Genomic DNA, 16,291 nt, shown 5'->3' with positions numbered 1-16,291 from the left:
GATGCTTTACAATCGTGCGCAGCAATTACAAAGTTAGGAAATACTCAGAGCACGATGAGGAAACGTCATGCAGCTTCAGTCGCTTTAGACTTTGATGCAAATCGTGCTGAAGAAACGAGGGTAAAAACACTGAAAGGTAAATAAAGGATTTGTCATATCGTTATAAATAAGATCATGCCGGTCCTTTTTTTGCGTTTCACATTATTCGAGGCGCTCGTAAGTCTATAAAATCTATTATGGCTTTCAATAAATAACAGTCAGGGGAATGAAAACGCGGCGTCCGAGTCTGGCCTCAGCGTCGCTCGTCGGTCGGCGGCTTCTTCAAACTCGGGCCTGTTTCAGCACAAACACGAGAGCGGAATCTCATTTCTGAACCAACGGCTGAACTTGAGGTTAAAGGAGAAACCCTCACCTTCCTGTCGGCTGCAGTCGATCGGTTTCGGACTCTTGGCCTGGACGGCGGAGCAGCTCGGAGTCGAGAAAGTCCTGGTCTCGGGTTTGGACCAGGACTCGGACGTGGACTTTTTCCCGGCGCTCTGCAAAGTCACTCTGTATTTGCAGGAGAAAAGCAGCCGCGACAAACTCAGGACGCTCTCCTGAGACGAAGAGAAGAGAGCGTTAAGAACATCAGAGACGCTGCAGGGGAATAATACAGTGGAGATGTCAGTTTGAAACTTCTGTTAGAGATCACTGACGTCAATGTGAGGGGGAATGTGTTGCACGTTTTCAGTCATTTCATGTTTTTATGGAAAAATAAGGCATTTTATATGTAAACATTTTCTTTACACATTTTTTACCATTTATTTTCCATATCAAATTTGTCCCCACTTATTCTCAATTTTCCCCAATTTTCCCCCAATACTTTCTTGTTCCCCCAATTTTCATAAATTTTTTCCCTATTTTCCCTTATTTTCCAATTTATTTATTTCCCTATTTTTGCCCAATTTTCATTAATTTTTTTGCCCAATTTTTATTTACTTTTTTCCCTATTTTCCCCTATTTTTAATGTATTTTTCCCCCAAAATTTCACTATTTTTTTGCCAATTTTTCCACAATTTTTTTCCCAATATTTTCTCAGTTTCCCCATCAATTTTTTGGGGGGAATATTTTTCCCAATTTCCTTTCAAATATTTCCACAATATTTTCTTAATTTCCCCCTCATGTCTTTCCATATTTCATCCCAATTTTTCCCCCAATACTTTCTCTAGTTTCCCCAAATTTTTTCTATATATTTTTTTTATTTTTTCCCTTTTTATTGCCAGTTTTTCCAGTTTTTTTCCCCCAATTCTTTCTCTAGTTCCCCCAATTTTTTCCTATATTTCATCCCTATTTATTGCTAATTTTTCCACATTTTTCCCTCAATTTCTTCTCTATTTTTCCCAATTTTTCTCAAATTTTTTCACAATATTTTCTTAATTCCCCCCTCATGTCTTTCCATATTTCATCCCAATTTTCCCCATTTTTCCCCCCAATACTTTCTCTAGTTTCCCCAAATTTTTTCTAGATTTTTCTCCAAATTTTTCCCTTATTGCCAGTTTTTCCAGATTTTTTCCCCCCAATTCTTTCTTTAGTTCCATTCAATTTTTTCTAGATTTTTCCCAATTTTTCTCAATTTTTTCCACAATATTTTCTTAATTTCCCGCTCATGTCTTTCCATATTTTATCCCAATTTTTTCCCGATACTTTCTCTAGTTCCCCCAATTTTTTCCTATATTTTTTCCCTATTTATTGCTAATTTTTCCACAATTTCTTTCCAATATTTTCCCCCCTCAATTTCTTCTCTATTTTTCTAAAATTTTTCCACAATATTTTCTCAATTTCCCCTTAATTTCTTTCTATATTTTATCCCAATTTCCCCCTAATTTTTCTCTATTTTTTCCCAATATTTTTTTTACATTTTCCCCTCTTTTTTGCCACATTTTTTGCCACTGTAGATAAAGTTGCTATTGTAAATATCATCAACGACTAAATCCATCTGAACTAACATCACCTGCGTCACAGTTTTCTCCGCCGGTTCCGTCCGGTTGGGGCTGCATTGTTCCGGCCCCCACTGGACTTTGTAAAACTCCACCAAAGGGTCTAAGAGGAAACAGGTTCATACGTGACATAAAAACATTTAAATAAATAGTTATAGTGATGAAAAAGTCCAGACCTTGTTTCCAGTACAGGTGAACTCGAAGCTGCCCGTCCTGGTAAAACGGCGTCCCCACGTTTAGGAAAGAGGGGGCTTCAGGAGCGGCGCTGGGGGGCGGAGCAGGAGTGGGCGCTGCGTGGACAAAAAACACCATGAGGAGCAGTAGTTAGTGATGCACAGTGATGCCAATTTGAACCGATGACCGATAATTCCGCATGTCCCGATACCGATAACCGATAATGACACCGATAATTATGTATATATATATTTGTACTTTATTTAGTGACAAGAACTCAATGTAACAGTTCACAGTTCTGCCCAAAATGTATTAAGTCTACCAAGCAATATACAAGTGTATAAATATAAATCAAATAATGAGTTTTACTTTGGGTTTGAGTCTCCACCTTTTTCTAAAGCTCTGGTTTTTACAGTTCCATCATCTGAGCAGGTCTGACTCTGTTCATCTGTGTCACATCTTATTAAAGAAAAAGAAGAATATTACTACTACTACTTCCTTCGTATTGTTTTTCTTTTTCTTGACATCATACTAATATATGACAACTTATTTATTGGATGCTGGAATATAGACAGTTTTATAGTATTTCACTGAGTCTAGAGGCGTCTCTGACATGAGAGAGAAGTGATGCCAAATCTGTGACAGATTCTGACTGATAATACGATTCTACAGCACAAAAACAAGACTCTCTCCTGCACTGGACTCATTTATGCATTTGTGTCTCGTGTGGCAGCGCGGCTCATTTCATCAATGTAAAACTTCTCTCGTTCATAGCGCTTCAGTCGCGGGGCTGTCGTGTTTATTTGATCAGAAATACGAAGATAATACATGGGTTTAGGCCTCGCTCTGTTCCAGTAACTCACATGAGCGGGTCAGAGGTTCGCATTTCCTCGTCTTTTTCTCATTTTGTTGCGGTGCTAATGTTGAAGTTACTTCGATGTAAAAAGTCGAAAAACTCTTCCTTCGCGGAGAGCGCCTGCACAGCTGTTTCTCTGGAATACTCGTCATGTTTTTCAGCTAAAACCGTGCAGAAGTCGGCCGTGGAGAGCGTATATCTGCTGCTGTAAATGTGCTGTCCTGAGTCTGCAGCAGCTCCGGGCTGCAGGACGTGTGGGCGGCGCCGCCGAGAGAAAGGCAGCGAGCTGGAGCCGCAGATTCAATGCAATTTAAGCTTATAATTATCGGGCCTAATCATCCGCCGGATTTTTTAAATCTGCTTTATCGGGGATGGCGCCAAAATGCCGATAGGCCGATATTATCATGCATCCCTAGTAGTAGTAGTACATATAGTAGTAGTAGAAGTTATAGTAGTAGTATTTCTAAATGTTTTGGGCTTGATGTAAGTTCTAAGTCACGTACTGTGGCGAGTGCTGAAGCGGATGACGGACTTGGGAGACTTGAGCAGGTTTTGTCTCCAGAAAGACACGGCCTGGACCTCCACCGAGTACGTCCTGTTCAGCCGCAGACTGGACAGGAGCAGAGACGGCTGGAGGGACGAGAGATTCGGGTTAGACACCGAGAACCCGGGTCTGAACTCAGGCCTGGCCCGGCGCTCACCTCCCGGACCGTCTTCCTCCTCTTCTTCTCGGCCGGTCTCCGTTTGGTCCCGGATCTCGCTCCGTCCGAGGCCCAGCTCCAGGCGACGGAGTAGAACTGCCCCGGGACGCCCCGCTCCTCCGAGGAGTCGCTGCCCGAGTCCCAGAGGAGCCGTGCGGAGGCGCTCCTGCCCGGGCCGAAGCGGAGGTCGGACAGTCGGAGTGCGGAGGGGGCGGGCGGAGGAGAGGGCTCTGGAACGGGACGGGAGGTTTGTTTACCCGCCTGTGGTCTCACATGTGAACTAAAGCCTGTGAGTGGTACCTCTGCTGGAGTGGACGTGGCGGCTGGGCGTGGTGAAGCCTCTGGTGCCCTGGGAGTTCACAGCGGCCACTCTGAACTGGTACCACCGACCCGGACTCACAGGGGCGCGCAGCTCCGAGGACGTGGTCTGAGGAGGGTCAAAAAGAGTTACTGCAGGTACTGGTTTAAGACTTGTGGGTCTTAGGGGGAAAAAAAAGAAAGGAAAATAAGGAATAAAATGAATAAAAAATGGGCAAAAAATGAATAACAATTGTGGAAAAAATAGGGGGAAAAGTACATTAAAAATAGGGGGAAAAATCAAGAAAAAAATAGGAAAAAAATTAATAATTTTTTTGAAAAAATAGGGGGAAAAGTACATTAAAAATAGGGGAAAATAGGGAAAAAATCAATGAAAATTGGGCAAAAATAGTCGGAAAAGTAAAAAAAAAAAAATGAAAAAAATAAATAAAAATTTGGCAAAAAATAAATGAAAATTGTGGAAAAAACAGGGAAAAAACTAATAAAAATAGTGAAAAAAATATATGAAAATTGAGCAAAAATAGGGAAAAAAATTAATTGAAAAATAAGGGAAAATAGGGAAAAAATAAATGAAAATTGGGCAAAAAATGGAGAAAAAATAAATAAAAAATAGGGGAAAATAGAAAAAAAATTAATAAAAATTGGGCAAAAAATAAATAAAAATTGGGCAAAAATAGGGAAATAAATTGGGGAAAAATCTTTTATTTGAGCTGAAACAACAAAGGAACTTTAATGGCTGAAGGAAAGTTTTCTTTGTAGCATATACTGAGAAAAGTACCCAATGTAAACAATGACGACCCTGTGGCGTCTGTCATCACTGACCTGTGCCACGTCCTGCCAGGCGGTGGCACTGTCCTCGCTGGGCTGGATGCCGTAGTTCCACCTCCTCTGCAGCACAAACACCACGGGATCCGCAGAGACGTTGAACCGGGACGACCAGCGCACCGCCATCTCCCCAGGCGCTTCCTCCGAGAACTGCAGCTCCTTCCTGGGCCTCAGCGGGACTCCTGCGGGGCGCGGACCGGGCGTTAACGGGGGCGACAGTGGAGGGAAACGGGTTAAAGCGCCGGGACTGACCCTGGTACGGCTCGTCGGGCGCCTGGCAGGTTCGTCCGCAGCCGTTGGAGCAGCACTTCCTGGATTTGGGACAGTCCCGGTCGTGGTCGCAGCTCGGGACGCACGCCGCCTCGAAGCCCTGGGCCCGGTCCGGACGCGGGCACTGACCCTGCTTCGCCGACAGGGCGGAGTCCAGGAACTGGCAGCTGCCCACGCACTCCCACGGCATCATGGGAAACGTAGCCTGCGAGGGAGAGATACAGAGGGACCCAGAAGTTTATACTGGTTCATAAAAAGACACATTTGCATTTTTTTCTCACTGTCTGACATGAAACCAGAAATAACTTATACTTTTTTAGGTCAATTAGAATTTTTAGAAATATTTCTATTTGTCAAATTCCAGAAGAACGAGAGATGGAATTTTCTACATGGTTTTATATTACTTTTATATATCGTTTTGGATTTCCTTCCACAACCTTCTCACAATAGTTGGATGACTTTTGGTCCATTCCTCCAAACTGAACTGGAGACACATTTGTTGCCACCTTGCACGCCTATGCCTTTTCCGCTCTGCTCACACATTTTCAACTGGACTGAGATCAGGACTTTGTGATGACCACTTCAAAACAGGAGAGCGAGAGAAGGAGAGGAGAGAGGGAGAGAAGGAGAAAGGGAGAGAAGGGGAGGGAGAGAAGGAGAGAGGGAGAGAAGGGGAGGGAGAGAGAGGAGAGGGAGAGAAGGAGAGAGGGAGAGAAGGAGAGGAGAGAGAGGGAGAGGAGAGAGGGAGAGGGAGAGAAGGAGAGAGGGAGAGAAGGGGAGGGAGAGAAGGGGAGGGAGAGAAGGAGAGAGGGAGAGGGAGAGAGGGAGAGAGAGGAGAGAGGGAGAGGGAGAGAAGGGGAGGGAGAGAAGGAGAGAGGGAGAGGGAGAGAAGGAGAGAGGGAGAGGGAGAGAAGGGGAGGGAGAGAAGGAGAGGGAGAGAGGGAGAGGAGAAAGGGAGAGAAGGGGAGGGAGAGAAGGTGAGGGAGAGAGAGGAGGGGGAGATTCCTATAGGACAGTGGTTCTCAACCTTTTGGAGCCGCGACCCCCATTACACCAGCTAAAGTGGTTCGTGACCCCCCGCCCGGGTCACACCGTGAGGAATCGGATCATTAGCCACATAATTCTTAAAAAACAAAGAAAAAAACAAATGGCTAAAATAAAAATCAAATTACAAACATATAATGGCACTCTGGTAAAATAGCACCAAAGCAACACTAAAATATTACATTATATGCCTAAAAGAAAGTAGGTATATTAGTCTTTTATGGAGTAAATAAACATTATCTTTCTGGTTCTAGACGACAAATACTTTAGTCTAAGTAAAAGTATTGTTTAGGTGTCGTATCAAAGGCCCTAAAGAGTCAAAGTCAGGACTAAACCCTCTCAAACCATTATATTCACCTGACACATCTGCGCGCAGCTGCTGCTCTTCTTCTTCATCTCCCATGATGCTTTGCAGGGCTCCAGGCACTGACCACAAACGACAGCACCGAGTTAATCACCGACAAGATCCGTCTTTACATTTCCACACATGAACAGGCAGCGCTTGGAGCCGCGGCGGCGACGGTATGAAGACGTCTCACTCTGACGGCCATTAGCGCGGCCTTTATTACTTCTGTCCCGCGCTGACGTTATCTGCAAACGTCCGCGGGATTAAACGCTCTCTCCGCGGATTCTAATCTCTCTTTGACGCTCGCGGGGATGGATCTGTCAAACCGAGTCTTCCCTCTGCGTTTCAATTACTTACAGAGATATATCGGCCTTTTTTCTTTTTTCCCCCCAAGATATAACATCATCACAACAGCTTCTCATGTTAGATAACAGTCTGGGCGCGGTGACGGATTGAAAATAAAGCTAATTTAATGTTCCTGTTTGGATTGAAATGTGTATATTTCAAGCTAATCTTACCGTCGCGCACTGTCTGTAGCTCTGACACCACTCCAAAGATCCATTACTCTGCAGGGAGAGGCAGAAATGTGTCAGAAAGTTCATAATGATCAAGCAGTTTCCCCATTTCTTTGAAAACTTCAACATAAATGATGATAAATGCAATGTGTTTTCTTCACTTTAGGGAAACAATGACAAAAACATGGACAAATCTACATAAAAAGCTGTTTTATTTCACTGATTTAACTGTCCTTTATCCAACTTATTCCTGCGCCCCATGAGCCTGATTTGTTTGCGTGCAGATCGTTCACTCTGATCCACTTTTTATGAACGTTAGAGACATAAACTATGTGGGAACATGAGCTGTCAGAGCTGAGACAAAACTATGAGCCGCCTTTAGCAATAAACATCACTCCATCCATCCATCCATTTTCTTCCTCTTTATCCGGGGCCGGGTCGCGGGGGCAGCGTCTCAGCAGAGATGCCCAGACTTCCCGATCCACACACACCTCCTCCAGCTGTTCTGACCCCGAGGCCACACCTCCTCCAGCTGTTCTGACCCCGAGGCCACACCTCCTCCAGCTGTTCTGACCCTGAGGCCACACCTCCTCCAGCTGTTGACCCCGAGGCCACACCAGGCCACAGAGACACAGTCCCTCCAGCGTGTCCTGGGTCTTCCATGAGGCCTCCTCCCAATAGGACATGCCTGGAACAGATGCCCGAGACACCTCAGCTGCTCCTTTCCGAGCTCCTCCCGGGTAACTGAGCTCCTCACCTGATCTCGAAGGGTGCGCCCAGCCACCCTGCGAAGGAAACTCATTTCGGCCGCTTGTATCCGCGATCTTGTCCTTTCCTGTCCTTTAGCAATAAAACTATGACAGAAAATCGCTCTGTCGAAGAGTTTTCTGACCTGCGGGCAGATCGGCCAAGTCTCCACTTAACCTCTGCAGATATCTTCTATTTCTGCGATCTTTCACAAAGACTTCACTCAGATGGGGCACTTTAGGCTTAGAGAATGGACTGTGCATGAAAACACTTTGTTTCGTGTTGAAACAAAGTTCCGTGGAGATCTTCACATTTTCAGATTAAACTGAGCTACAGTTTATGAGCCTCATTACATGCGCCGCATTTACGCAGAAACACGACATGTCTGTAGTTTAACCTCTAAACTCCCGCCTGAACCGAGAGGATCTTTTTCCTCACGTCATCAGATTTTTTTTCCATTATTTTTTTGTTCGGTATTCAACTCATTTTTGTAACTTTTTTGTCATTTTTTAAATCACATTTTTTGTAATTTTTTTGTTATTTTTTGTCAATTTTTTGTCTTTTTTTTGTCTTTTTTTGTAATTTTTTGTCAAATTTTTTGTAAATTTTTTGTCTTTTTTTGTCATTTTTTAATCACATTTTTGTCATTTTTTTGGTCATTTTTTGGTCATTTTTTGGTCAAATTTTTGTCATTTTTTGGTGACATTTTTGCCACTTTTTCATCAATTTTTCATCACTTTTGGTCAATGTTTTCTCACTTTTTTGTCACATTTCCATCATTGTTTTCGTCTCAGTTTTGTTGCTATTTTCGCAGCTTTTTCCCAGAAGCTTTTGGACTGGGGTAAAGCCAAACTGGAGAAAATGTGCTCGGTTCAGGTGGGAGTTAAGGGGTTAATTAGGTCAAAGGTTCATCAGAAAATAGTTGGAACGCTCACGGGGCGGGTCAGTCGTGTCATCGCTCTTTACAGTAAAACACTTCTGTGGACTGAAGTTCTCCTCTTATGAGAGAGTTTCTGTTTGGTGTGTTTAGGTCCATAACTCTGTTTTTAACTGCAGGCTGTTCCCAGTGTTGTGACATCACGTGAGCGCAGCCCTGATGTCCACTCCTGTGACTCCGTTAGCCGTCGATAAGTAACTGGGGCGTGAAGGACAGAGTCAGAGCGGTGGAGAAACACTCGCTCCGGGCTCTGGACAATTACAACTCCTCATCGTTTCAATTTACAAACAGCGAAAGACGAGCGGACGGAGGAAATGCTTTGCTTAAAGGGACTATACGAGTTTAAAATCTAGTATTTTCCTCCCCCTACATGTTCCAGCCATGTCCTAATGTGTAGAATGAGCTCAGACGGGGTTTTTGTTGCTTTCTCGTTGCCATTTTCATTGCTTGTTTTTATCACTTTTTTGTCGAGATTTCATCACATTTTTGTCACTCTTTTGTTGCATTGCCAGCACGTTTTCTGTTGCTCTTTTGTTGCTTTTTTGTTCCTATATCATCCTATTTTTATGCTTTTTTTATCTTCCAGATTTGGGTAAAGCCAAACTGGAGAAAATCTTCTGGTGGGGGATAAACCAGCGGTGCCCAAATATCCCAGTGACCCGACAGAGTGACCTACTTTTGCGCCTCATCTGGTTAAAACTAACTCTCTCCCATTCATTCTCAATGGTACATATGGATGCAGTACACTTTTTGGCCACCCGTTTCAAATTGGGGGCGCTGTTTCACTCCTTTCACAAAGTTAAGGAAAAACTGGCTGTTTCTCAATTGCAAGGATCCGTCCTCCGTTTGGCCACTTCGTCCAAAACGGAGCGGAGTGTCCTCTCACCGCCGCCTTTGAGCTCAAATGAACGGAGCGGCTGCGTCATGTCACTTGTCAAATCATATAATAAAATGTGAATCAATGCTTACAAAAATAACTGTTTTATGAATGAATAAGGCCAGGATGTCTTACCGTTTGAACATTTTGGCCTGAATAAAATAATAACATTTCTGCCAGGATTTGTAAGAAATTCAATTCAAATATTAAATATATTTAGCAGGTCCAGTTTATCGGTCATAGCTACTATTTTCTCAATAAGGCCTATTCATGAGGCCCTTCATTAACTTTAAATAAACCTCTTTCTTACATCTTTACTGGCCTACAACACTTCTACCAATGATTTTATTATTACAATAATTTGTTTGCACAAATGTGGAACAATACTTTTTTAAAGTGAGTTACAAAATCATACAATTTTGCGAGAAAAGGAAAAAAAAAACTATGTTGCAGTGCATCATGGGTGAATGACGAATGATGTCCAAAGTGGTCGAGACCCCGAGGATCCTGGCAATTGGGAAACACTTGTGGTGTCTTGGTGTTTATCACAGAGCGTTGTAGCATCAACTTTTCCATTTTTGTAGCTTTTATTGCAAAGGTCGTTGACGTCAACAAAGGTTTATGTTAAAAATTGACTTATAATTGAATTTATGCTGAACTGACACTTTCAAAATGATCTATTATCGCATTTTCTTTGAGTTAACAAATGAATGCGGTAAAGTCACTGCAGATCCAGGGGTTGTTGTTGTTTACATTTTGCACTTTATTGCTACAGGAACGATTTTGTTGAACTAAAACTAGGCTTTTTCCATAGTTAACATTTGTTTTAATGTAGCACGTTATTGCAGAGATGGAATCAAATGCAAATATATACCAAAAAAGAAAACAAAGTAACTATTATATGTGTTTCATCGCTGTGTTTCGCCCACTGGCACGTTTTCATTTTGGCCCTTGGAGACAAAAAGTTTCAACCCCTGCACAGCGCCACCTGCTGTTCCGGAGTGTGTGCATTATTACACTGTGTTACATTTATCTTTCAAATGCAGTGGAGTAAAAGTTGACCTCATGGAGTCACGGGGATTGAACCAATTGAGTTGAATCTTTCAGTCCTGATCAATAGTTCATGGAGTCGATACTGAGCACGTGCAGCTTTGTAAAGTATCGGACGAGGGACTGACATTGACAAAGAGCGAGAAAGTCACAGACAAAAGGTTCAGATGCGACACAGAAACGTCCATTTCTATAAGATTTGAACTGAAACTGTCAAAACGAGCCTCGAATGGAAGCAAGTCGGTGAAGTTTAGGCTGTGTTTGCAAAGAAACGCCTAAATCCTCATAACTCGGCGATGTTTCCCATCATAGTTTGGTCGGTGAAGTCCCCGCCGTGTCTCGGGAGCTCGTTTGTCGCAGTGACAGGATGAAGATGAGCGCAGCCCGCGGCGCGCGCTGAAGAACATCCGTTACATAATCAAAATAATGAGCTCCGACACAAATATAGGCTAAAAACCGCTCGGGAGACGCACAGCCATTTTACAAGTCGATCTGCTGCATCTGTAACGCCGAGGTTTTACCGAACAGGGAGAAGGATGAGAGGAGAGTGTGGACATTCAGACTTTATATAAGATACTTTAACAATACAAACAGTACAGTGAATATCAGCGAGGGGGAGAACATTCTGGAATACTCACTTTGTCCAGTCAGAGTACAGTATTCTGAATATTTACTTTCACATTTCACATGTACTTGTTGCCACATCTGTTGTGAACTTATTAACCACTAATTAAGAACAAAAACATGCCCTTCCCCGCAGTCACCACCTTCAAACTTCTCAGACTCCAGATTTTGTCTTATCCTGGGATGCACGAGCAGCAACCCTCCCTCTCTCTTGGTACAGCTGCAGATTGTTTACTTTGAGAGTCCATAATGGTCCTGAAGAAGCAGCTTGTTAGAAGAAAACAAACAGCATGAGCTAAAGACAAGAGGGCAGCAACTAACGATTATTTTGTAATCGATTCATCTATCGACTATTTTTACACTTAGTCGATTAATCGCTTGGCTATGAATGGTGTAGGAAAATTTTATTTTTTCCATTTTTTTATCACATGAAGCTGAAGTGGATCCGCTTGAGGACGTGTTGGAGTAAACGTAAAGTAAATGTTTGTTGGAGGCTGCTCTTGGTGCTAATTCTGCTTCTGATTGGACGAGACACAAACAGATATTCATGAAATTTACAATGTACAAAGTGTACTACATACCCTTGATATAAAAACAAACTACCGTAAATGCTCTAATATCGGCCGGGGCCTTTATTTACTCAAGGGCATCAGGACCAGGCCTTTATTGGAACCAGGCCACAATTAGAGACAGGCCTTTATTTCTATTTGAGCAAAACGGACGACCAGGAAAACGAAGAAAAACGAGATTTGTGTCCATTTGCACCTAAAATATTAGGTTAATTTATTAACTAACATTTCAAACCCTCTCCCAGCGGCTGGAACATTGACGGCTTTTATTTTGTCGGGACAACAGGAAGTGTTTCGTTGCTGTTAGCGGAGCTTTGACATCAGTGTCACTGCAGGTTTCTGTTTCGTTTTTACCACAGACCGGATTATTTGTTGTTATCTTGTGTAAAAGGCGAGTTTAGACGGAGCGTTTGTGTTTGTGATCGATCATGAGACTGACCCGAGAGAAGACGAGACGCTCGCGCTGATGGGAGGAGTTATTTTGAGGCGAGGGACTGACCTGCACACGGAGCAGCTGGACGTGCTTTGAAGACGCGATGGAGACTTTATTAAAACCCTGGAGGGTCACACGACATTTGAATATCATCACAGGAGGTTTGAAAAGTGGCTAAATCTGTGTCAAAGTTGCGCTCGGACCGCTATAGTTTCTAATAAAAGCCCCGGCCTGTTTTAGAGACCGGCTTTAATTTGCCTCCGCCAGCCGCGAACCCGGCCTCTGTCGGAGACCCGGGAACCAGAAAACGATTAATCGATCACTAAAATAGTTCTCGACTATTTCAATAATCGATTAGTCATCAATTAGTTGTTTCAGCCCTAATCAAGAGCCCCCACACCTGCAGCACAGAGGAGGCGTGACAAGTGGAGCTATGAGAGAGGAGGTATCCGGGAAAGACTCTCAGCTAAGCCACACATGCCTGCCATTGTTCTATTGTTTTATTTTCTATTTTCATTAGAGAATAAAACAGATTAACTGCTGAGCTCTTAAGAAGATGGTGATAGACTGTTGTGGAGCGGAGGGAGCTGCGCAGGAGGAAGGAGGAGGTGGAGCTGACCAGTGCAGGACACCACGCTCTGAAACAGGGACAAACCCAGGAGGCGCTGCACCGTTTCAGAGGATCAGAGGAGACTGAAGGCAGACAGGTTTCCTCCGAGTGCTACAGTTTCCCCGACCTCCAAAAACATGCTGGTCAGGAACATAAAACACGCCCCAGGATTTACTACCTCAGCTCAGTGTGGCCAGAAGAGCTGGACTTCCCTCGGAGGTCCTCCTACAGTCAGTGTGGCCCTCGGATGGTCCTTCAGATCCATCAAAGGAGTTCTTCTAAGTAGTGTAAGTAAGTGCTTTGGTTGCCTCCTCGTTTGTCCCTTGTTTCCTCTGTGCTGCAGGTGTGGAGGCTCTTGGTGCCTCTTCAGTGTCTCAGAAGAAGAAATGTATCAAATGTCTTCAGCTCATAAGCCGCTGTTTGTTTACTTTTAAAAGCTGCTTTCTTTTTTATCAGTGTTTTGTAAGAGAAGCTTAAATCTGATGATGGAGCACGATCTGTTCCTTTGACTTTTTTATGCAAATAAAGCACTTAATCAGTTTATCGCTTGGCTGTGAAAGAAGTTTTCCAAACCTTTTCCACATAAAGCTAAAGTGAGGTCGTGTCGATGGAGTAAACCTGAGGAGGCTCTTATGCTTTAGGAAAGTCTCTGCAGCTGAACTTGAGCACGTTTCTGTGAATCGGCCACTCCTTATTTGAAAGCTAAGAACCCCCAGAGGCTGCACTGGCTCTGACTGGGACTGTACTTTCGGGACAGGAGCTGGGATTGAGGAAGTTTATTTCCAAACTGGTTTAGACTAAAGCAGGGGTGTCCAAACTTTTTTCATGGGGGGCCACATATTGGAGCGTACACGGGGTAAAGGGCCATGGGTCGGAAACCTTGGAGTAGCAGAGGTTTAAATTGTGCCTCATGCCTTTATTTATGCTTAAAACCTTAATGCCAGCTCTGTCTCACAATAAAATGCTAGTTGTTAGGTTAGAATTGTGTAGAATTATTACATATTAAAGAAAAAGGACCATCTCTGATGATGTGAACCGATTCAGCAAGCAGCCCGAGGGCCACCAAAAATTGGTCTGAGCGCCACATTTGGCCCACGGGCCGCACTTTGGACACCCCTGGACTAAAGGATCTGGCAACAGTAAAATCAGAGCTCATTCCTCAGAGCTTTCACCTTTAATGGCCCAAACTTTTTACTCCGAGGGCTAAGATGAAGAAGTGGGTCGTGGGTCGTGGTGTGAAACACATATAACCGCAAATAATAAGTTACTTTATTTTATTTTTCGGTATATAGATCTCTGCAAATAACATGCTTCATTAAACAACAACAGTTTTACAGCAGCCTACCAACTTTATCTCATTCATTTGTTAACTCAAAGTAAATGCTACATTTCATCATTTTGAAAGTGTCAGTTCAGCATCAATTCTTTTATAAGTCAGTTTTTAACATGCGCCTTTGTTTATGTCAACGACCTTTGCAATAAAAGTTTGAAAACTGGGAAAGTTGATGCGTCAGCGCTCTGTGATAAACATCAAGACAACAGTGTTTCCTTAACTTTGCGAAAGGAGTGAAACAGCGCCCCTAATGTGACGCTGGTGGCCAAAAAGTGTACTGCATCCATATTTCCCATTGAGAATGAATGGGAGAATTAACCAGATGCGGCGCAAAAGTAGGTCACTCTCTGGTGGGCCAACGGAATGGTCCGCGGACCCCATTTTGGGCACCCCTGCTCTAGACTGTGGAGCTCTCTTTAAAACTGCAGACTGAGATGAACAGAGTCTGAAACAGTGGCTGAGGTCGAATCAAAGCTGCACACGTGGTCAGGCTGTGTGACGTGCGTGTTGATGAAGGGCATTGTTTACCTTTTTAAATCTTAAACAATTAACAAGAGCTGCAAATGAGCAGTTCTGCACTAAAAACAAGTCCAGTGTTATTATGTCCATATCAAATAAACACATAATAATTGTGCTCCACAGACCCTCACTTTAAAAACATCACATGCCACCTCCTCATGTCCGCCTCGTGCTCACAGTTAAACAGTAAACTTCTTCAGTCCAAGTTGTTTGTTTGTTACGTGCTCACCTGAGAAGCCTCTGACGTCTGGCCGCTGCTCAGTCCGAGGCACCTTGACGCACAGCGCGCCCTCGCCACGCTCTGGGACCACGCGCCGTCCCCGTCCCTGTCCTCGCGGAGCCCGGAAGCGCGGGAGGTGAGGAGGCACAGCAGGTACATCCGCAGAAGAAGAAGAAAGCACGCGCGGGACATGTTTACTGCAGGAGCGCGAGGAGAAGAGGAGGAGAAGAGGAGGAGAGGAGGTCCGCGCGCGTCTGACACTGGTCCAGCAGAGCGCGAGGAGGATATACGGGAGAGGGAGGAGCTAAGCGCGCGAGGCGAGCGCACGTGAGGATGGAGAGGATTAATGGATTTAATTAAACACTGGGGAGATACTTTTCCCCTGAAATCGATTTGACAAAACTTAAAGCCGCACTGAGGAACATGCTGGATATGAAAAACTTAACCTCTTAACCCCCGCCTTAACCGAGCACATGTTCTCCAGTTTGGCTTTACCCAAATCTAAACGCAAAAAGAAGCGACATAAATATGTGGAAAAGCAACAATAAGAGAAAGAGATCAAAACACACACAAAAACTACGCAAACAAAAACAAAGAAAAACTTTATTTAAACAGGAAAGTCCCACTGAGGAGTCTATTTTTCAGTGGAGCTGGCCCCAGATGGGAACCTATTGTACATGTTTTAGTGGTCGGGGAACCTTGCAGCCGAGAGTGGAGCGGCCGGGATGAGGATCAGCACCTCCAAATCCGAGGCCATGGTTCTCCACCGGAAAAGGGAGCTTCCCCTCTTCAGGTCGGGGGGAGTCCTTACCTCAAGTGGAGGAGTTCAAGTATCTCGAGGTCGCTGCTCCTTCATGTTAAGACAACTGAGGTGTCTAGGGCATCTTTTCCGGATACCTCCCGGTCGGTGTTCCAGGCATGTCCTAGTGGGAAGAGGCCTTGTTTGTGGAAGACCCAGGACTATGTCTCTGAGCTGGCCTGGTGTGGCCTCGGGGTCAGAACATCTAGAGGAGGTGTGCGTGGATCAGGAAGTCTGGGTGTCTCTGCTGAGGCTGCTGCCCCCGCGACCCGGCCCCGAATAAAGCGGAAGAAAATGGATGGATGGAAAAACCTTGATATTTTTGTGTATTTTACCTTATAGTGACTCGGTGGCATTATAGGTGCGGCACCTTTGCTTTCCCTCACAGTGGCCTCTATGATCCAGAATCAATTGTTTTGGGGTTTCTGGCAAGTGTCTGGTATGAACCCCAAAAAACGGAGCATTTTTCACTTACAAAGTTACATCGTGCACCTTTAAGTCTCTTTTAGGGATGTCACGGTCACCGGTGTAGAGCTAAACCCCGGTGA

The 16,291-nt window shown here is 44.1% G+C and overlaps 1 protein-coding gene across 1 annotated transcript; it reads right to left on the bottom strand.

The window, feature by feature from the left end:
• On the bottom strand, positions 1-15,208 carry anos1a (anosmin 1a). The gene is made up of 12 exons (XM_079582042.1): positions 14,954-15,208; positions 7,029-7,076; positions 6,522-6,590; positions 5,103-5,325; positions 4,848-5,032; positions 4,008-4,134; positions 3,708-3,937; positions 3,510-3,636; positions 2,153-2,266; positions 1,991-2,079; positions 413-596; positions 1-333 (listed from the first exon to the last, which is right to left on the bottom strand). Exons 1-12 carry the CDS (start codon positions 15,134-15,136, stop codon positions 293-295), a joined length of 1,620 nt encoding a protein of 539 aa, XP_079438168.1. The 5' UTR covers positions 15,137-15,208; the 3' UTR covers positions 1-292.
• Positions 15,209-16,291: the final 1,083 nt, after the last annotated feature.

The sequence above is a fragment of the Gobius niger genome, assembly GCF_951799975.1.
Source record: "Gobius niger genome assembly, chromosome: 23".
Lineage (NCBI taxonomy): Eukaryota > Metazoa > Chordata > Actinopteri > Gobiiformes > Gobiidae > Gobius > Gobius niger.
Note: the sequence above shows the minus strand (reverse complement) of the source record. Positions and strands in the feature narration are given on the sequence as shown.

What these genes read in the sequence shown, in the direction of transcription:
- anos1a (XM_079582042.1), bottom strand. Translation starts at nt 15,136, where the DNA reads ATGTCCCGCGCGTGCTTTCTTCTTCTTCTGCGGATGTACCTGCTGTGC. An exon ending in GCTACAGACAGTGCGCGACG is followed by an intron (nt 6,591 to 7,028) that starts GTAAGATTAGCT and finishes GTTTGTGGTCAG; the next exon opens with TGCCTGGAGCCCTGCAAAGC. An exon ending in CGACTGCAGCCGACAGGAAG is followed by an intron (nt 334 to 412) that starts GTGAGGGTTTCT and finishes GTGCTGAAACAG; the next exon opens with GCCCGAGTTTGAAGAAGCCG.